General features: G+C 34.9%; 1 protein-coding gene across 2 annotated transcripts in view; it reads left to right on the top strand.

The window, feature by feature from the left end:
- The first annotated feature begins 238 nt into the window (after positions 1-238).
- LOC122822893 (nebulin-related anchoring protein) overlaps positions 239-22,703 on the top strand; it is a 30,609-nt gene continuing 8,144 nt past the window's right edge. The window contains exons 1-29 of one of the 2 annotated variants that reach the window (XM_044101960.1): positions 239-479; positions 1,891-1,985; positions 2,144-2,231; positions 4,317-4,415; positions 5,456-5,566; positions 5,644-5,751; positions 5,835-5,936; positions 6,033-6,140; positions 6,841-6,948; positions 7,621-7,728; positions 8,080-8,196; positions 9,120-9,224; positions 12,028-12,135; positions 12,842-12,946; positions 13,772-13,870; positions 13,983-14,087; positions 14,186-14,293; positions 14,411-14,518; positions 15,550-15,747; positions 16,709-16,813; positions 16,896-16,994; positions 17,069-17,173; positions 18,198-18,305; positions 18,427-18,584; positions 19,754-19,907; positions 19,992-20,096; positions 20,611-20,709; positions 21,509-21,613; positions 21,699-21,806. In XM_044101960.1, the coding sequence (XP_043957895.1) occupies positions 414-479; positions 1,891-1,985; positions 2,144-2,231; positions 4,317-4,415; positions 5,456-5,566; positions 5,644-5,751; positions 5,835-5,936; positions 6,033-6,140; positions 6,841-6,948; positions 7,621-7,728; positions 8,080-8,196; positions 9,120-9,224; positions 12,028-12,135; positions 12,842-12,946; positions 13,772-13,870; positions 13,983-14,087; positions 14,186-14,293; positions 14,411-14,518; positions 15,550-15,747; positions 16,709-16,813; positions 16,896-16,994; positions 17,069-17,173; positions 18,198-18,305; positions 18,427-18,584; positions 19,754-19,907; positions 19,992-20,096; positions 20,611-20,709; positions 21,509-21,613; positions 21,699-21,806 (3,192 nt within the window). In that variant the 5' untranslated portion in view covers positions 239-413. The remainder of the gene's footprint in view (positions 480-1,890; positions 1,986-2,143; positions 2,232-4,316; positions 4,416-5,455; positions 5,567-5,643; positions 5,752-5,834; positions 5,937-6,032; positions 6,141-6,840; positions 6,949-7,620; positions 7,729-8,079; positions 8,197-9,119; positions 9,225-12,027; positions 12,136-12,841; positions 12,947-13,771; positions 13,871-13,982; positions 14,088-14,185; positions 14,294-14,410; positions 14,519-15,549; positions 15,748-16,708; positions 16,814-16,895; positions 16,995-17,068; positions 17,174-18,197; positions 18,306-18,426; positions 18,585-19,753; positions 19,908-19,991; positions 20,097-20,610; positions 20,710-21,508; positions 21,614-21,698; positions 21,807-22,703) is intronic. The other variant, XM_044101961.1, reaches the window with a different exon arrangement.

Here is a 22,703-nt window from a genome sequence, read left to right as displayed (position 1 = left end):
ATTAAGCTTAGCTAGAAAAATAAAATATTACTTGAATTAAGTATATGTGATGCAGAGGTTATCACAGGATGCCGTTCTATCTGAGATCATTACTCAAATGCAGAGACATGTGAATACTTTGTGAGTCTCTCTCCACTAATAGACAGCTGTACTCAGGCAGTCTCAGGGCATCGGGGGCACAGAAAAGGGGCTGGTCCATTCACAGGACACGGTTTTAGGTAAGAGACCCTCTCAGAGCTGCACAGTCTCAAAGCTAAGTTTACCACCAGCAAAGAGACACGAGTCTGGTTCTAAGCTATACTGTTGCCTGTCTGACTGTCGCACTGCTGCTTTAAAGCAACATTTTGTGTTTATTTCACAGTTTTACCTGAGGATATTTTTGTTTTTGAGGGAGAAGAGACTTACAGCTCACCATGCAGTCGTGTGCCAGGTGCGGGTTTGTGGTCTACCCAGCAGAAAAGATCAACTGCATTGACCAGGTAATGTAAATTTTACTAAAACGTGTATGATTTCATGTTAGCTTTAAAAAAAAATTATTATTATTATTGTTATTGATGAGCTATGACTATGAGCTCTTCAAATTGAACCAGCAATGTTGAAATAATGTGGTTAATATTAGCTATAACTATTAAATATTTCTCATAAAAAATACAATATTATATATTTAGGGAGTTTCAACTTATTATGCACGAGTTGTCAAATAAGGCTTGATGTGGTATGTTGCACTTGTCTGTTAGCTTAAAATAAAGACACAAAAACTCTTAATAATTCCGTTCAAGAACAATGTCTTCTTATTTTCTTTGTGACATTTAAATAATTTCCCACATAAATGTACAAAAAAGCTATTTCAAGATCTCAAATTCTGGATTTGGGTACTTTTGATCAAAAATTATGACCCACTTTGTTGAGTTAGCTAAGAAGGAGGCCTATCGTTCCTCCGCCCGCCATTTTGAACTGGACTGATAAATGTGAAACGTGAAAAGTATACTATGATAAGGTTAGTGATTTGTTTTGGATATTTTATTTTTTACATTACAGAATCAATTTGTTTATGCGAGCTAAAATCAGTCTTATAAATGCTAAATGGAAGCTAGTGCTAGCTCTACTCAACACTGACAAGAAAAAAAAGAAAAATATACAAGCAAGCAATAAATAATTAACTTTTTTCAACTTTATTGCATTTCATTATTTTTGTCATTTCTTTATTTTGATATTAATAATCTTTGTTAAGTTTGATCACTAAAGTTACAATTAGTCTTTTAGCTGCTATGTTGCTAGCATACCCCATAACTATGCTCTTCACTGAACAATTAATGTGCCATAAAGTTAGGAAAAGCAGGCTAAAAGCAAAATGCACCTCTAGTTTGTTATCTTGCTAACAAACAGTATTCCAAAAGTATTTTATGTTAGTGGTATTTTTGTAAGAAAAAAAAAATACAGCCATAGCTTATAAAATTCCCAAATTCTGCTAAAAATGTTACAATTGAAAAAAAAGGCCTACACTTAAAAATAAGTCAGTAAACCCATCAAAACATATTTTTGTCTTGCAGCCACTGCAGTAATTTGAATTGTCACATTTTTAATGTTTTTTTTTCTTCTTTTTTTGTCTTTATGTTTTTTGGGGGTTGCACTTAATTTTTCACAAATATATCTTTTAAAATTTTTGATCAACTCTTTGTTTGATGAATAAGAAATGCTGGAATTCATAGCACGTTGTTGGATTAATATAATTTCAGAATTTTGTAAAAACCAGATAATGTTTACATTAAAATACCAAAACTGAAAATAGATGTTCTCTGTTTATGACCATTTTTCAGATTATGCATCTGTTTTGAACCAATTTCTTTGCTGAACTGATAAAATAATGTGATCTGTTTCTTCTTTTGTCAGAACTGGCACAAAGCGTGTTTTCATTGCGATGTCTGCAAAATGGTTCTCACACCTAATAACTTTGTCAGCCACAAGAAGAGGCCATATTGCTCTGTGTAAGTGCTACTCCACTCAAAACAAGAAATGAATCTATTTTGTGAAAATATGAGTCTGTTTCTTAAAGCAGTTTAATGTTTTAACATGTCAGGACAATAAATTGGATCTAACTTGTACTTTTTCTCCTCTGCACCACTTTATATATCATGCTTTCCAGGCACAATCCCAGAAACAATACGTTCACGAGTGTTTATGAGACTCCCATCAACATCAACGCAAAGAAGCAGAGCAAGGCGACCAGTGAGGTATGCGATGACATCATTGTGCGGCACACATTCAATTCATGAAGCTCTGACCTTTTCCTGTCTCAGTATCTATTGTTGACAGGTGACAAAAGCCATCATGCAATGCTACAACCAAAATATTTGATAGGATTATTCATGACAAGGTCCATTTTATACAGAAGAGGATTAGTGGCCCTAGGGATTATAAGAAAAAAAGAATTCTGACTTTTTTCTCCGGATTCTGACTTTAAACTCAGAATTTTTATTTCAATTTTAGAATTCTGACTCGATCTTAGAAGATTAAAGATTCAGATTAAAATCTGAATTCCGATTCTGATTTTTAAAAAGTCAAACTTTTGATAGAAAGAAAATCAGAATTCTGAGAAAATAATTGGAATTCTGAGATCAAAGTCAGAGTTCTGACATTAAAGCCAGAATTCTGAGGGGAAAAAAAATCTGAATTCTGAGAAAAATGGTCAGAATTTTCTATTTTTAGTTGTCCTAATCCTCTTCTTTGACCTTATTATGTAAAGGAGCCATCTTTACATAATAATTTAATCAAAACAGATTGTATTTTTCCCTTGATAATTAAGTTTCAAAACAAAATATGTTGTATTTTAAAAAATATCAAATTCACATATGTTTCAAGATTTTCCTAAATTCAAAATATAACTTAAAAAAAACTAGCAACCTGATCTCAAACATTCATATTCCTTTCTGTATGATCAAAAAAGGATGGAAAAGATAATGGCGGTGTTCTAGGTGACAGCAGGGGTTTGAAATGAAAAGCGTGCCTATAGTTATTTCTGTATCTCTGACAGAGGCGAGACTACCCTTCACTCGACTTGAGCCACTTTATGCTTCAGGTGGCTAAAAATATGCATCAGGAAAAACAGCCTCTCATCTCTGCCTTTCCTCTGCAAGGCCACCTGTTTGTGCCTGTCTGAGTCTGTCTGTGTCTAAAGGTTTAAGCAGACCTCTCATGTTTATATTTGCAGTGGGCATGCAAGCTTCTTAGCTGTTGCTGTAAGCTAGCACGTTGATATATATAGACACATACACCCATTTATATGTATCAGAGCTGACATCAGACGATGCTAACGCACCCTTTATATATTCTGAATAAAGTAAATATGTCTATTTTCCTCTTTAAATAGATGTACAAATTTGCGTAGGGTGAAATAGACATAGCATTAGCATTTCCCTTACAAAGTGATGCTGGAGAGCAGTCGACTCTCTTATCCTTTGCAATACTGCAGTTCTAATATTAGTTTAGGACATGTTTACTGCTAACGGATAAATATCAAACACGGCAGGATAAGGGTTTTAGACTCTTTCATGGAAGCTCCTCTTTCATTTTGATTGGAAAACATGGCAGCTATTAATAATAGCACACTTCTGCTATATTTTTATCATGAGCTCAAGTTCTCTTGACATTATAATAGAGGCACCACTGGCAAGGATGAGTAAAGATTTATAATGTCACATTTTGTCTTTTCCAAAAGATAAATTCAAGCAATTAAACTGTTACACGTTTTCATGTTGTACTTTAATGCATTTTTATTGGGATTTTATGTGGTAGACCAATTTCAGAATTTTACAGACATTACAAAAGGGCAACATGAACAAAGACAAAATTAAAACACACAATTTCAGCTGTTTAAAAGATAGATTAAAACAAACAAGTTTTCTAACAGACCTTCATCCAGTATTAGGCTATAGTTAACTGTAAATATCTTCCAATCAATTCTGAAAAACAGCAACCTCACAGAATGACACGGCCACCACCATGTTTCAGTACAAGTTTTACTATCATACTTTTGTTCTACTCTATTTTGTGTCAAAATTTTGTGTTTTCATGACATAAAATTAATTTTTAATGGTAGAAAGTTTAATTTTTAATGACATTTTAGTATGATGATCTACTACTGCAATAATATTTAATTTAACACTTTTAAACTTCTTTACCAGCGGTTCCCACAATTATCATCCTGCTAATATTACTGTTGACTAGAAGCTTCAGCTATTGAAAGGAATGCTGTGTCTTGTGTTTTTAAATGTTTGCTTGCCTTGGCTTAACGCTTGTCGTTCGTGTGCCACTTGTAGCTGAAGTATCGCGAAGATGGCGATCGCTTTATGTCCAGCTTCCACAGTGACACGAGATTCATGGAGAAGGCTCGCCTAGCCAGTCAGGTGGTCAGCCAGGTGAGCTCATCAGAGAGCAACTGGCCCATACATCCAAGCTAAAGGGGCTTCTAAAAACCATTTGGATGATTATTTATGTAAATAAAACTTAAAAATGTTGTTTTTAAGTCATGGTGCAGGTGCACAGTTATTTTATGTCTTTGCTCATAAGCAATGTTGAAAAGGTGAAGGTTGTTGGGTTTTTTTTCCACCTTATCCTGAGTGTTATGCCAATAAAAATGTAAAAAAAAATTAATTAATAGAGGACTTAGTCTTTTAAGCTGACTGACACGCAGAGTCCACATTCTAGGCTTTTGTTTCTATGTTGAATCCTATATTCACATTCAGTTTGCTTGGAGGTTTACTTGGTTTGAAAATAAGTATCTGGCCTACATTAATAAAACTAAGCATGAAATTAAGTTTCTGAATTTGGAAAACATTTTTTTTTAAATAAAAAGCTGGGAAAAAAGGTTTATCATATATGTTAAAAGTTTTAGACCTAATGTTACAAAGTGGTTGCCAAAGTTGGAGTCTTGGGATCTTTTCCCTAAACGAAACTATGTGACAAAAATGCTAATGGTAAAAATATCCCATAAATGTTACAGTAGATAAAAACATCATTAATGAATGGATACGACATAAAAGGTTGGTGGTTTATGCTGTCTGTGTGAACTTTATACCTGTTAATTAAGTTATTACTAACGCTTACATGCTTAACTGATAGTTGAGGTAATTTTGTGGGTCAAAAGTTGAAACATTTGGGAACAACCAGGTTAAAAATCATTACTGAAAATATAATATGCATAACAGTATGCATATTATGCACTGCTCAAAGTTAATTTTAGATCACAAAAAGACGAGATAAGAACTCATTATCTCTTTTAGGTGTGGTAAAGAACATCCTTTTTAGATTTAACACAAAAAATAGCTTTCATAATGTAAAATTGAAGGGACCAGGCATGGTTGATCAGAGTTTCATTGCATTCTTATTTAATAAGGTGCTGAAATTTCAGTAATACAAATAAAGAAAAATATCAAACTATTTTTGATATTTTAAACAGGCTTTCCAGTCTCAATCTGAGTTCTCACAGCAGCAACAGAGCTGGTATTCAGGGATGGTGACCAACCAGGAGATAGTGACAATGTCCCAGGCACAGAAAACCATCAGTGATGTAAGTCTTTACAATTATTTACCTTTAAATAAAAATAAAACTGTAGATAATTTAAATTGCCAGTGTTCTTATTTTAGGTAAAATATAAAGAAGAATATGAAGAATCTAAAGGAAAAGGCAGTTTCCCTGCAATGATCACACCAGGTTACCAAGCTGTAAAAAATGCCAGTTCTTTGGCCAGTAATGTAAGTTAAAATGATCTATTGCTGTAGAACAGAACAGAAATCCAACATGGTAAAATAATCTGATGCTTCTCTTTGTTTTCTAGGTGGAATATAAAAAGGGGCATGAAGAAAGAGTCTCAAAGTACACCTTTGTTGATCCTCCAGAGGTTCTTCTAGCCAAGAAACAGGCACAGATTGTTAGCGATGTAAGACGCTAATTGACCGTTTTTTACCGCTTTAACTATTTTACATTCACTCTGATCAGTCAAATTAAACCAAGACATTTTTGCATTTTCATGCAGTATGCATACACAGAGGAATATGAGCAGCAGAGGGGAAAAGGTAGTTTCCCTGCACATCTTACTCCTGGTTACAAGGTTTCAAAGAGAGCTACTGAGCAGGCCAGTGATGTAAGTGACAAAACAAAAAAACTTAAACTAAGTTCACACAGCAGCCTAGAGTGATCCATTTTCGATATTTTTTATCAAATCGGATTTTTTTGGCGTGGTCGTTCACTTCCAAATATATGCGACCTGTATGTGATATCAAGTGTGAACTGCAAACAACCTGAAAGTGTCCCGCATGCGCAGTAGAGGGCGCAATGACGTCACACATAGAGATCGCGCTCAGTGTTTTTGCAAACCGCCATAAAGAAGAAGCGGTGCTCTGTGTTTGCGGAAGTAAACCTGGATGCTAACGGTGGAGCATAGCTTACGATTTTAAAGTTGTTATCCCGGAGCCAGCATACCGTATTAACAACTTAATCCTCGTTATCGTCCGCCATGGTTGTTGTTTTTATTCCTGCTTGACGGAGAATAGTGACGTTTGTCGAGTATCAATGACGTTCAGGAGTTTGACGTTAGGATTCAGGTCACGTTTGAAAAGATGAGATGCGTATCGGATATCGAAGTGGCCTGATTCGCATTCGAAAAAAAGCCGACCCGTATTATTCAGACTGTCATAAAAAGATCAGATAACTGATAGTTGGGGTAACTATCAGCTATCTGATTACATTGAGGGAAAAAAAAATCGGAATTGGGTCTCTTCAGTCTGTAGTGTGAATAAACGACAGAATGTTGATCATTAACCAATCACATCACATTGCTACAGATTAAGTACCGACAGATGTACGAGCAAGAGATAAAGGGTAAAACAAGCTCAGAAGCCGCAGCCGTTCAGTTGGTTCACGCAAGAGAAAACGCAGAAAACTTCAGCCAGGTTTGAATATTACTTTCTGTTTCACCAATATAGATACCACACTTGGAATTTATATAAAAACATCAAACATATACAAATATAAGTCATTTAAAAAAGTTGGTTTGCTAAATTTGAAAGGATCTAAGCAAGAAATGATAATAGTTTAAAGAATAAAGTCATACATAGTATTACGAGAATGAAGTATCCAACTTTATATTTCGACTTTATTCTCATTATTTCAACTTTACTTTTGTAATATGACTTTATTCTTGTAATGTTATCATGCCATTCTTATAAGACTGTGACTGTTTCTTGTATTATTATGACTATTCTCATAAAACTATGACTTTAGTCTTGAAATATTATGACATTTTTCCCATATTACTATAACATTATTCTTAAATTATTATGACTTTATCCTCATATTCTTTCAACTTTATTCTAGTAATATTATGACTTTTTTGTAATATGACTTCATCCTTGTGTGAGTTTAAGGAGAATAAAGTCAGAATATTAGAAGAATAATTTTGTTTGTTTATTTCAAAAATGTTCTCTATATGGCCCTAATGCTCTTGTACTTTTTCATTCTTTGAAGATTTTTCTGTTTTCTGGTTGTAAAATATAATATGTTCACTTTTAAAGATGCTACTAAAATTTTAGATGGATCAAATTGAGGAAATGTTTTATTTGCAGATTGCTTACACTGCAGAAAATGAGCAGCAACGAGGTAAAGGAAGTTTTCCTGCCATGATCACGCCTGGTTATCATCTTGCTAAGAAGGCTCAGGAAATTGCTAGTAATGTGAGTATCAACTTAAGAACTGTATAACCCATAACTGTTTTAACAGCATAAAGTCAGAAATATTTAGTCTATCAAAAGATACATAGTTTGTCTGGATTCTTCAAGGTCTTGACTGAATATTTGTGATCTGAGCCGTAAAAAAATTTATCCCATGTCATTTGTGTAGTCAAAAACAGATTTGAGCTCAGTGTGAAAGCTTTGGTCTCATACATCATCACGCCCCTCATCCAGAACAGATGAGGGGCAACAATCGGAGAGCTTACCCACTGACATAGCTCTTCAAACTGAGTTATGCCGTGTGTATCTCCTATACTAACACATGTCCTGAATCATCCATCATTCCCTCTGCAGCTAAAATACAAGAAGGACCTGAACAAGATGAAGGGGACGTCCCACTTCCATAGTCTGACCTCTGATGACAATCTGACATTGAAGAATGCACGGAAAATTAACAAGATTGTCAGTGAGGTAAGTTATTCTGCAAAGCTTTCATCCAACAAGCTTGTTTTGGTTTTCTGTAAGGGCTAATTAAGCAGTGTTTCTTTTATAAATGTTTGCAAAACTTTTTTAAAGTTCCACTAATATTGAAAAAACACAATTTTGCAATTGCTGTGTTTTTATTAAGTGAGTACCGCAATTAAAATCCCAAGTGAATACTTTTCTTCTTCTTTTTCTTTCTTGATGTTTTTTGGCGGTTGGCAAACAACGAAAATGGTGCATTACCGCCACCAACTGGTATGGAGCGTGGACCAGAATGTTACTCAATTATTAGATTCTATTAAATAACTGCACTAATTTAAGATAATGAAATATTGTCTGAAAAGTTTTAATTTTTGAATTATTTCTAGATAAATCAACTAAATCTCATTTAACTTTAATTCTATTTAATTATTTTTTTTTGACTGCCATGTTTCCATTAAGCAAATTTATTTTCGAAATGTCAGATTGCGCAGTTATTTAGTCAATGGAAACGCAGCTATTGCCTCAGGGGAATGACTCCCATCGTCCCCCTCAATTGTAAGAAATTGTGATTGTGCATGAGTCAAGTATCAGGTTTAATGTGTCAGTTTCCAACAAATATGAAATGCACATTTCTTGCATTGTTGACATGCCTTTGTTATAAGGCTGCAGCTTTCATCCAAGGCCACAAGACATCCCATCAAACCTTTTTATACTCTGCTTCATCCTGAGGCATCTGTCCTGACCGCAGTAAACATGCTGTCAGGCTGAGCCATTCATAGAACTGAATGCTGTCATTGTTATTTTTGCTACCTCTAAGATTAAACCCATGTCATAGATATATTTAGTATCCAGCACCAAAAGATTCTTTAGCATCTCATCAACTTAAAAATAAAACAAAATGTTGAAACATGGATATTTATTTTTTGCAGGTGGAGTACAAGAAAGACTTGGAGAACACCAAAGGCCACAGCATTAACTTCTGTGAGACTCCACAGTTTAAAAATTCTGCCAAAATCGCTCAATTCACCAGTGATGTAAGTCTAAAAAGAGATATAAACAAAGACCCACACCTTTATTTATCGGCGTTTTCTCCATGGAGGCTAATTATTAATAATACATATGTCACCCTTCTATATACACCATTAGCTATAGCAATAGCTCACAATGAGCAGTTGGCAGCAGTTGACATTTTAAAAATTAAACAACTAAAATGGACCAAATTAATAATGATAACAGTTAAAACAAAACATAGCAAAATTACTCGTATAATTTGTCTAAAACATATATGCTAAAATATAATTTTTGTAAGGAATACAGAGAGCTGATCCTAATACATGCCACAGTTACCGACGGCAACATAAAAAAGAGGGAGGAGCTGTCAGTTACAGGTTGCTATAGTAACCACCAACTGTCAAGAGCAGCTAACAGACCTTAAAACAGACCTGGGCATTTTAAGGCCCGCGGGCCAGATATGGCCCGTTGGGCATGCCTGTCCGGCCCGCGTCCCCCCAGTCAAAACAAAACACCGTATTTTCGTGTGCATGCGACACAGCTGTCTTTTATTTTGAAAGGGCTTGACGCAACGTTTTTGAATGCAGGTATGTAAATGCTAACGCACAGCAACAGGTGATGCTAGCAGCCGTATAAACGATCCCCACAATATGTAATCTCACGGTAAAAAATGAAAAGTTGATTCCGAATTCTGCATTTTTAAGAAGGCATTGACAGCGAAATATTTCTTTATTGAAGTCAAAGGCAAGGCCGTGTGTTTAGTTTGTGGTGCGCAGGTGGCTGTGTTAAAGGAATATAATATCCACCGTCACTACGTGACCAAACACAGAAGAGATACAAGAACTTTTCAGAGAAAGAGCACGTCACTGAGTCGTCTGTACTCGTAGCCAAGTTGCAAGCTCAACAAACACTTTTTACAAAACGCCTGGCATTTAGAGGAGCTGCAGTCAAGGCAAGTTTTGTCATATCCCACAAGATTGCTAGGAAGAGCAAACCTTTCTCTGACGGAGAGTATATTAAGCAGTGCTAATATGTCCTGAGAAAAAAGACGCTTTTGAGAACATCTCCCTCTCCCGCCGCAAACGTAACGAGAAGGATTGAGGACATCGCGACGAACCTGGTGCTGCAACTGAAAGACAGCGTGAATGATTTTGAGTACCGGTATTTTTCCCTGGCTTTGGATGAGAGCTGTGACATACGGAACACTGCCCAGCTGCTCATCTTCGCGCGGGATCAATGCAGAATTCAGCATCACGGAGGAGCTGGCAGGCATGCGGTCAATGAAAGGAACAACAACAGGGAGTGAGCTCTTAGTAGAGGTAAATGCGTGTCTGGAAAGCTTGGGTCTGAACTGGGACAAACTGGTGGGCGTGACAACAGATGGGTGTCCAAATCTCACAGGAAAAAAAGTTGGTTTATTTAAGAGAATCCAGGATAAACTGGCAGAAAAGAACCCTGAGCAGAAATTAATTTTGTTTCATTGTATTATGCATCAAGAATTGTTGTGTTAAAAATGAATCATGTGGTTGATGTCGTGCAAGGGCACTGACTCATAGACAGTTTGTTTCACTTTCAGAGGAAACTGAGACTGATCACCAGGACCTAAGCTACCATACAGCAGTCAGGTGGCTCAGTCTGGGAAAAGTGCTGAAAAGCTTCTGGGACCTGAGAGAGGAGATTCAGGAGTTATCTGTGAGGAAGGGGCACGGCATCCCTCAGCTTGCAGAGACAGACTGGCTGGCAGATCTTGGTTTTACTGTTGATGTGACTGCTCAGATGAATGAACTAAATGTCAAACTGCAGACAAGGGTCTTTTTGTGTATGAAATGTACAGTGCAGTCAAAGCCTTCTGTAGGAAGTTGCAGCTTCTGCCAAGCCAAATCAATGCTAATAATCTCACTCATCTGCCAACACTGAAGCAAGCCACCCCAGCAGCAGATCAGCTCCAGAGGTTCTCATCCATGGTAAAAGTTTTCAAGGCAATTTCAAGACTTCAAAGCTGATGAGAGTGAAATGCAAATGGTGTCTTCTCCCTTCATTTGCAGTGTAGATAATGGGATATTTTCAGAAAGTGAGGAAATGTCCTGTTTTTTTGTGGTGTCTCCCCCCGCCCCCCCGTCCAACATGTCGTGGTGTCGCCATGTGTGTTACCTCTTTAAGTTTCTGCTGTATTTAAAGTACTTTGTGGTACTTGTTTTCCCATTCATTTGCATCTGATTGGAGGTACTTTTGTGTTAGTCCTTCAAGTTGCAGCACTGCAGGTTCGTCAGGCTTTTTCCAACACTTAAAACCATTTATTGTTCATATATGCAGTTGATCAGTTGATTAATATAACACACACCATTTCAATTGTGGAAAGATTAAAAAGTTAAAAATAAATTCAGATGTGATGACGATATTTTTTTAAACTATTAATTTGTTAATTCTCACTTCAGCCAAACCACAAATTGTTAATTTTGATTAATATTTACTGAATATTCTTCTTAACAAAAGAATATGATTTAAATATTTTATTACAACAAGAGGTATGAGAAAATGAATAATGAGTAAAGATTAAATTTGAGTCATTGCTGGATCGGCCCTCCAACATATTTCAGATTTTTCATGCGGCCCCCTGAAGAAATTAATTGCCCACCCCTGCCTTAAAACACCAACAAGTCTGGAGAAACAACTTCTTGACAAAACAAAATAAATTCAAAGAATAAATAAATGAATTTTGACAAACTTCACATCTATAACATTGTTCAAATAAAACCCTGTTACACATACATAGTTTTAAGTTGTTGTTTTAATGATTCCCATTTATTTTTTAATGAACCTCAACAGAACAAGTATAAAGAAAAGTACACCAGCGATCTGAAGGGCCACTATGAAGACTCAGGGTATGATAAGAAGACTTTGCACGCCATGAAAGCAAGCAAGTTGGCAAGTGATGTAAGTCATGACTTATTAAACACCTTGAAATTACATCTACAGAATGACAGTTCTTTATCAATCTTTAAAAATATCTTTGAAGTTTAAAAGCAGATCTTTAAATATGCTATCACTCAGTGGGTTTTTGCCAAACAATAAATAATATTTTTCAAAAACTTCAAATCATGTTAGATGTATTAAATATATGTTTTGCTAATGATCCACCCATTTAACATATAAGGTAAGGAAACACTGCCACAGAAAAAGGGCAAAGTTACCTTTTCCTTGGTATCAGCGAAAAAGGCCTCATTTTTATAATTTTTCCTTATTGAATCATCATCCTACAATCTTAATTTGAAAGTTAAATTCTGTGTGCAGAGTCTGCAAGAGTCGTCCAATGGTTAAATGTTAGATCAATCATAAAGTAAGTAGATCAGACTTCTCTCCTGTTAAAGCCAATGTGAACATTTCACCTTCATCAGCGTAGAAAAGCATCTGCATATTGTAGCACGAGATTAAGTGACGCTAAATGGCCTGCATTTGTATTGCACTTTCTAAAGAATGAGGATTACAATCATTTATAGCACCTTTTACATTCATGGTACTGAAACAAAAGACAGCAACAAAATACTGTTGTGTATTTGTAAAGATCATGGTATTTGCTCTGATGTTTTATAAATCTTTGGTTTCTGTGCTAATGCACAATAATATTATTTTTTTGTTTCAGATTTCTTATAAACAAGGCCAGGAGCAGGAGCAGGGTGAATATAACTACCCAGCCACTCTTACACCAGGTTACCAAAGCCAGAGGAAGTTGGACCCACTGAAAGATGTGAGTCCTCTCAAATTAGTTCAAACTCCAATTTATCCCAGGAGTCCTACGCAGTTTTGAAAAGTTTGGCGTAGTCTTGATTTCTGGAAAAGCTGCATAGAAAAACTGAGTGGAAAACTGTTGGCGTTTCCAAACTTAATTCTTTATTTCATTATCTGTAAGATTTAAAATCTGAATTTTTGAAAAACATTGATGTTTTTACATTGCTCAGTATTTAGATGAGTTCTTTTATGTTGTATATGTATTTTTTGTTTTTAACACAAATGCAATGTTTAAAAGTATCAATTTTGCTGTTATTTAGAAATGTAGTACTTGATTGGGTCAGTAAATGTACCAGAGATTATAAACTATGATTTACACAAATATGCAGATAGTGTGGTGGTATTTTAAAACTAGGAAAATAAACACCAAAAAACCCACTAAAATATAAATTTTCAACTCGGAAAATTGAACTTGTACCATAATTTGTGCCTAAGGTGTTGTTTTGTTTTTTTTAATCTATTATTCTTAATTAATGTGACTTTTTTTAAATGGTGGTGAACGGGGATTGTGGAGTACAAATTTTATTGCTCAATTTATTTTTCTGAGCATATCACAATGATGCAATTTTTACTTCTATTTGTATATTTATTAGTTTGTGCAATATCCAAATAATGAAATCCATATCGCAATTCACTGTGTAGAATTATAATTTAAATAACTGATGGACATTTTGGTCATTTTGAAATGAAATTTATAGGAAGCTTTTTAATCATAATATTACTACAAAGGCTTCATTCGGTTGGCTTTATGCTACTGATATATAAATATTTTTAAATATTACAGAAAAACTACAAGCAGCACATTGACCAGGTCAAGTACAAGTCTGCGACCGACACACCTGAGCTTATTTTAGCCAGGAAAAATGCTCAGCTTGTCAGCAACGTAAGTAAACAAGGACTCATGAGCACTTTTATTCATTTTCTAACAAGTTGCATGTATGAGCACTGAATTCACTTTGGATTTGTGTGAACACAAATCTCATTTGCCCCCACAGTTAAATTATAAAGCAGGCTATGAAAAGACGAAGCACCAGTACACTTTATCTCAGGATCTGCCCCAAATCCAGCACGCCAAAGCCAGCACAGCTTTGTGCAGCGATGTAAGTTTGCACTGTTTCGCAAGCACAAGCATGTACTAACACACTTGTTTTCATGCAAAATCCCATCTTCTCTCTTTAAATTTACAAATTAATTTTAGATTAAATACAAAGAGGAGTGGGAGAAGACAAAGTCCAAAGCTTGTGAAACTGGCGTGGACGATCTGAGCGTGAGAGCTGCCAAAGCTTCCAGAGACCTAGCCAGTGACGTAAGTGAAAAGGAGTGAAACTGCTGATATCTAAGCAACAAAAAGAAAAATCCAAGTGGTATTAATCTACTTTAATAGCCTCTGAACCAAATTAAAGGAGATTACCATGTGTTTTAGATTAAATACAAAGAGTACTACATGAAAAACAAGGAGAAGGCAGGTTGGGTGAATATGAGCGACTCCAAGACTCTGCACTCTCTGCAAGTGGCCAAGATGAGCAGCGATGTGAGTGAAATTACCTCGAAGGTTTCAGAATAAATATAATACATATACAGTTATTACATGTGTTTAGTTAACAGTCTTCTGTTAATGTCAATGTCAAATGTATTTCTAGATCACATTTGAAAACACCAAAAGATAGTCAAAGTGCTGCACAATGTCACCAAACAAAAAATAAATTTAAATAAACATTGTATAAAAAAGTTTTTTGAAAGACATTTGAATAACTTTATGGTTTGAACAGAATGGATATGTCTCAATATTGCTTAATTTCAAAATTAGAAAACAGAGGAGAAACTCGTTGGTTGTAAAGGTGTGTGGATATTGTACAAAGAGTTGACCAGATAAAACTTTAACAGTAAGCAGTGCAATGTTTTAATGAATGTGGTTCAAATTAGGAGCGGATGATAAGGACTTAAAGCTTTATGACAATATTTTGTGGTACTATTGTGATAAATATACAAGCAAATACTACTATTGAAATCATTTGTAATATGCTTCCTTAGGATACCAGTCACATAAAGAAGTGTGATTTGTATCACTAAATTGCACATAGTAACTACATTTAATCCCATTTCACTAATATTTATTGATACGCTCATTAATGAAGAAAGTAGACAAAATAGTAAAATTAACAGTCCAGGCAATATGTACACTTTTGGGGGGTTTAAAGCATCATTAACGTTTAGAAATTTAATGTTTACAACAATAAATCAAAATTCTTATGATGAGAAATATTACACAATAAACGATACAATAAATGCTCACCCCACCTAGTTCAATTAATTGTAGATAATTAAAAATTGTTCAGTATATTTGTACAGTTTGGAAGGAGAATCAAAATTATATTTACATAATAATAGTGTGTATCTAATTCTTGTTTAAAAAAAAAAATCTATTCATTTGTTTGTTGTATAGTCAACCACCAATGAAAAACATCCCAATTTAATCAGCAAAAGTTCACAGGTAATGCTACTTACCCCTACCATACGAGTTGTGCTCCATATTGAATTATTTTATTATTATTGCTTCTTTAGATTGAGTACAAGAAAGGCTCCAAGGAGAGCCAAGCGCAGTACAGCCTTCCTCTGGACATGATCAACCTGAGCCACGCCAAGAAGGCTCAGGCCCTCGCCAGCGACCTGGACTACCGAACAAAACTTCACGACTACACCATCATGTCCGACGACATCAAGGTCCAGCAGGCCAAAAAGGCCTACTCCCTGCAGAGCGAGGTGAGATTCAGCAGTGTTTGTAGCTGAAGGTTTATTCAAAGGGGATCTATTATGCAAAACTCACATTTTGCACATTTTTGTACGTACGTTTGGGTTTCTACTGCTTCTAAAAAATAGTTCAACTGCTTAAAAAAACAACCAACCGTTTTTTTTCGGCAATTATTGCGATAAACGACAATATTGTTGTTTTGAGACCATTTTCAAGTAATATAATGGTAATGGCATAATACTGCAAGCACATCCTTTTAAAGATCAGTAAAGTTTAAGTCTTAATGAGTATTTAACACTGGAATTGGAAGAGACTTTAAATATTCAAAATAACTCAGCAAAACAACAGAAACAACAGAAACAAAAAGAATTAAACTGAGGCTAGTTAAGGGGAACATAACCAGAATCCAGACTTTTATTATCTAATTTTTGGTAGAAAGAGAGAAAAAAAATAGAAAAATAATAAATAATGGAAATGAAAATGAAAATTATTGAGTTTGTCATGTTATAACATGCGATTAATTGATTTATTGATTTATTGCTTATTGCAACATACCTGGCAATATGTTAATGTTTATTGGTGTCAGTTTTTCAAAAAGCTCCCTAATGCTAAGTCAAATGTGCTGTTACCTAGCAACCACAGCAGAACCCAAGGCGTCACCTAGCAACCCAAGCACAATTGGTCAGCTGGGTTTACCACTGTGTAGAACAGAATAGAATAGAATTGATTGTTTTCCACTGGTTGTTGTTCTTCTTCTTTTTAAAGATGTATGGTTGTGTAAATGCGCATCAGTTTGCTGCCATTTTCATGTACAAGTGTAAACGTTGAGTGGCGTGGCCAAGAGGAGCTTATTTGGATTTTAAGGCCCTAAAACAGCTCATTCTTTAAGCAGAACTAACCAGACTAAAATCTCATTATCTAAGAACAATTTGCTATCCTAACCTGCTCAATGAGATTATTGTCTTCCTGCAGAACCAGTACCGTTCTGACCTGAACTGGATGAAGGGCGTCGGCTGGGAGACTGAGGGATGCCTCAACATAACTCAGGCCAAGAAAGCCGGAGAGCTGCTCAGTGATGCAAGTCTATTTTATTAGATATTAAAGTGGTGCAAATCCTTTTGGAGGTTCTGTTCATTGATGATATATTCTGTTTCCACAGGCCAAATACCGTCAGAAGGCCGACAAAATGAGCTTCACCCATATAGCAGATGATCTGTCCATCAAACACGCCAAGAAGAGTCAGGAGCTGCAGAGCGATGTAAGGTCTCACACACAGACTCTTCCATCATCATGGAGTTTATTTCTGTAATATTCATCTCTGTGATTTTACAGCTGGCGTACAAAGCAAACACAGAACAGACAATTCACCAGTACACCATGACAAAAGACGAGCCGCTGTTCAGACAAGCAAAAGCAAACGCCGACATGCTCAGCGGGGTGAGATGAAATTCTTGTTTTCCCCACTCTCTGTTTCACAGTTTACAAAAGGGTTTAATCCGTCAATTAATCAATCAAGATTACTTGATTGAATAATTGAACTGCCTTGTTGCTGAATGTGCAACAAGGCAGTTCCTTATGTCATAAAATCATAAACACATGACCAGTTCACCAAATGTGAAACGAAAACAGATATTACATTTTGCAGGGTTACCTCCAGTGTATCATAAGCCTGGCGAGCCACCAAGCTTAGCATCGCTTATTTTTTAAAGTCTTTGTTAAATCTTAGATTTTTTTAAAGACTTTATTATTGTTGTTCAGATATTAATCTTTCAATAACAAATAATTAAGTGAGATTTTAAAATTTCCTGTTAACTTAAAACATTTTTTAACTCAAAAACACGACGGGCCGCTGGATGAATGGCTTAGCGCCCAACCACCGGACTTATCAGGTTTTCTGGGAGAAACTTTGCATTTTGTCATTTAAATTATCCAGGGTTGCATTTATTCCACTTATGCAATTTTTAATGAGAAAAAAGTTTTACTCCAAAGTAAAGTTGCATGTTTCACACAGACATCATCTTTTTGCACTTAATATAGCCAAAATACACTCTTGTAAATAAATGTTTGCAATACATTAAAGTATTTTGTAATTATTTGTAAGTATATTGTCCCCTTCCTAAAATAGTAGCCTTAGTTAAACTGATTTTTGGCAACAAAAAAAATACCACCTCTTTTTTGCCAAAAGATAATTTAGGCAAAAAATAAATAAATTACCATTATTTTTTGGGAGGAGACTGAGCAAATGTTTACCTGTATTTCACTTTAATTTCATCACACAAAAAATATAATAAACCAAAATGATGAGTTACTGCCTAAAAAAGGAAATAAGTACATCATTTCCAAAATAGAGAAAATGGAACAATAGTACACTAACCATACCAGGTTGAACATCCTTAACCGGTTTTTCTGTTTGAGGTTTGATTGCAAGTGCATCTGATGCTCAATTTCTGTCTTTTTATAGAAAGTGTACAAGAGCCAGTGGGAGAAGCAGAGGGAAAAGGGCTTTGAGCTTCGTTTGGACTCTCTGTCGATACTTACAGCAAAGGCTAAGCAAGACCTGGCTAGCGATGTGAGACATTTTAATAGTGGTGCAAACAACTCTAAAAATACTTGCTGTGCCCTCCTGATTAAAGACATTTTAACATGTCTGAGTCTGACTGAAAATCTGTTAAATTCCTGTCCTGTTTCAGGTTAAATACAAGCAGGAGTACGAGAAAAGCAAAGGTAAAGTGATCGGGATTAAATCTGTCAGTGACGACTCTCAGATGGCTCACTCCGCTCTGGCCACCAAACTGCAGAGCGATCTCCACTACAAGAAGAACTACGAGGACAGTAAGACTAAATACAAGTAAGTCCCCTGGATTAACCATCATTTCGTCATACATTTACTAGTTATTCTAATTAAATCACATTTCTTTTGCTGAATATCTAATTTAAACATTAGGAGTAATTTATCATTGAGTGGCTCAACCATTGCAGAGATAATTTTGCCTTAATCTTTGTACTCTTCAAGAGTATTTGCGTTAAAATACAGTTTATGTAAAAAGTGTACAGTTAAAAAGCCAAGTTTTGTTATGTAACATGACATACCGTAACAAATCTGTTGAGAAGGAAGCATAAAAAGTGAAATAATCCAGTTGTACATCTATAAACTAAAACTTTTCAGCAGCTTTTTATTAATAATTAATTTAAAGGTTTTTTTGTTGTTGAAATGTGAAAAATATACACCACTCTGAGATAGGGCAGATCGGAATGGCTGAAAAACATATCAGGATACAAGCATTTCATATCAGTCAAGATCAATAATTATTGATCAGTTTTTTAGTTTTAAATATCTGAAATGCAGCCAAACTGCTTTTCCTGTTTTACCTACAGTTTTAACCCTATGTTGCTATTTATTTTTAAGCAGTTATGAGTCAAAACGTTAAACTGCTGCTGTGTCAGTTACTCAGAAGGTTGTTGCTAGGTGACCAAAGAGTGAATGGGTTGCTAGGTGACCAAAGAGTGAGAGAGTTATGCTGTGTGGTTCTGAAACAGAGTTCAGTGAAATTATTGAATATTCTGTCAGACATATTATCTATTAATGTTGATTTTGTGTCTATCGCAGTATGTATTGTTATTGATTTATTGTCTGGTCCTACTATAAACAGTGTTTATTTTACATATGAAAAACATTTTCTGATGGATTTTTCATCTGAATTGAGGATTATATTACCATTAAGGTTGTAAATGTTGTATATTTGCAATGCTAGCAACTTTCTAAGTCTAATATATCCTGACCCGATGTATAGAAATATTCTTAATCCTCATTAAAAACCTTTAATGAATGGACCATATATTAAGGTCACACAGCCACAGGCCTTGATATCCACAAAAGACTTATTGTCCAAGACGGCCAGCTGTGGGTCGTCACCCTGGCGAAGCTCGTGAATGAATTAATCTTTTTTAAAAGAGAATGACCTCAAGGGCAAAAGGTCAGTGTAGTGCCAGGATTTTAAACGTCAACCTTCCCCACAGCGTGTCTCTGGATATGCTGAACATCAGCCATGCGAAGAAGGCTCAAGACCTGGCCACCGATACGAAATACAGGACGTTCCTCCATGAATACACCACCCTGCCGACGGACATCAACGTGGCCTGGGCTAAGAAGGCTTACGATTTACAGAGTGATGTAAGCCTCCTCCGAAAACAATCAATTAACCTTTCATTTAAATCTGCAATAATTTATCTGATTGTTTGTTTTAATTGTGTTTAGAAACAGTACAGATCGGACCTGAACTGGATGAAAGGTGTCGGCTGGGAGGCCTCAAAGTCTCTGGACGTTCAGCAGGCGAAGAAAGCTTCAGATCTGGCCAGTGAGGTAATCTCAAAATAGATTATATATCAGAGATTAAACGTGGGCTGAAAAAAATAACTTAAACTTGATAGACCAAAACTCTAAAAATGGAGAAAAACTGCAGATTTTATCCTCAACAACCTTCAATAAATATTGTTAATCAGATTATCCTTCTTGGTCGTTTAGTCCTTTTAAATAAAAACACCCAATAAGTACCTGCAGAAGTTTTTTATAGAGCAGACTTGAGCAACAGTCCTCTATTTATAGCCTTGTTACAGGGGGATTGATTTAAAGGTCACTCCTGTCATGATTACCAACATGATATGCTGAAATGACACCCAGAACAAAATTTAAAAGATTACTATTATTATAAAAAACAGTTTCATTTATGTTGATATAACAGCAACATAGGCTGTGTGATCGTTTTTTTAATATTTGCAGTTTTTCAGATTGGGATGAGTGCGCCCTCTACTGGTCATATGACATTTGTGCACTTCCAGTTTTATGCTTTGCCTTAAATTGTTTTCTTTTTCTGCAGAAAAAGTACCGTCAGGATGTGAGCTCTCTGAAGTTCACCAGCGTTGAAGACACTCCAGAGATGAAACAGGCCAAACTCAGCAACAAACTGGCTGTTGATGTAAGTTTAGCAACAACAAATATCAGTATTATAGGTCTTTACAGTCAAATCCGGATATTTATATACACTATATAAAAAGAAGAGTTCTACAGAATGCCATTTGTAAAATTACACAGTCAATTTGCTTTATTTGGCCCTGCATTAAAAGAAAAAGAATTTCATATTTCATTTATAAATGTCACAATTTCAACTAAATATTTAATGATCAAGCTGAATATTTAGTTAACCAACCACATATTTAACTAAAGACTAATTATGTAGTTAAACTAAAGAAGTATTTCAAAGTGGGGACCACCAGGGGGCGATGTGCAGAAGATGGGGAAAAAACATGTAAAATAATATTTTTAATCTTAAATTTTCATCATAAGTTTTCTATCCTGTTTTTCAATTTTTTAGATACAAAACCTAAATAAAAAAATATTATTAAAATTATTTAAAATAAATATAATAATACATTTACTTCATAATTATGAAATCTGGGACCGCCAGGGGGCGCTGTAGAGAAGCTGGGGAAATATGCAAAAATAATATTTTTTAATCTTAAATTTATGATCAGAATTTTTGGTTCCTATTTTTCAATTTTTTAAAATATAAAACAAAAAATTATCTACATTATTTTAAATAAATATAATACATATATTTCATAGATGATGTCAAGTGCTGTTGAGGTAAATGTAATATTATCCTCTCTCACCACAAATAACCACACAAATGATTCATTTTGTAGTTTCAACACTCATGCAGACTGAAATCTGGTTTCCTGCACTAATGTTCGTCGTCCTGTTTTTTTGTTTTGCAGAGATTGTACAGAGAGAAGGGAGAAAACATAAAACACAATTACACAGCGAGTGAAGAGCTGCCAGAGTTGGTGCAAGCAAGAATCAATGCCAGAAACATCAGTGAGGTAAAGCTTTGTTTTTCAGTCTGCTTATTGATCTCATTCTTATGTTTCCATGAGTTGGTTTCTCGTCATACATTTACACTTTTAGAGTCAATACAAGGAATCCTGGACGAAGTTACGCGACAGCGGCTACAAGCTGCGTCTGGACGCGATTCCTTTCCAGTCCGCCAAAGCGTCTGCAGACATCCTCAGTGACGTGAGACCCAGTTCAACCACACACAGACAGTCTTACTCTGGAAATCATTGGTGTGACACCCAATATTAAATGTTCAAGAAGGAGTTTGAAAACTTGAAAATTTGCTAGGAAAAAAATCTTAAATTTTGAGATTAGTATCAGAAACTTGGAAATTTCTGAGTTTGAAAAGTCACAAAATTGCTAGAAAAACTCAAAAAGTTTGAAATCGAAACATTTTCAAGAAAAGAACCTGGAAGTTTCCAAGTTTGAAAAGTTTAAAATTTGCTTGAAAAAAATAAAAAAAATTGAGATCAATGTCAGAAATTCTCAAAAGAAATGTGGAAATTTCTGAGTTTGAAAAGGCAGAAAAGTTGCCAGAAAAAAAACATTTTTTAATCAATCTCTGAAATTTTCTAAGAAAAACATGGAAATGTCTGAATTTTAAAAGTTAAAGATTTACTTGAAAAAAAAATCTGAAATTTTGAGATTAATCTAAGAAACTTTCAAAAAAAAAAAATTGGAAATTTCTGAGTTTGAAAAGTTGAAAATTTGCTTGAAAATGTTTTTGAAATTTTGACATTAGTATCAGAAATTTTCAAGAAAAAAACATTGGAATTTCTGAGTTTGAAAAGTCAAAAAATTGCTAGAAAAACTATAAAGGTTTGAAATCAATCTGAAAATTTCAAGAAAAAACTTGGAAACTTCTGAATGAGAAAAGTGAAAAACTTACTAGAAAAAAAAACCTAAACATTTTTTAGATTAACCTAAAAATTTTCAGAAAATAAATAGAAAACTTTCAAAAGTCAGAAGTTTTTTTTAACCATTGGGGGGAAAAAATCCAGCAAATTTTTGACTTTCAAACTCAGAAATTATTATTGCTTATTTCATTTAATCAATACTCAAAAATTTCAGATCAAT

Source organism: Gambusia affinis, linkage group LG20, assembly GCF_019740435.1.
Source record: "Gambusia affinis linkage group LG20, SWU_Gaff_1.0, whole genome shotgun sequence".
Taxonomy (NCBI): Eukaryota; Metazoa; Chordata; class Actinopteri; order Cyprinodontiformes; family Poeciliidae; genus Gambusia; species Gambusia affinis.
This window is presented reverse-complemented; position numbering and strand designations above follow the sequence as displayed.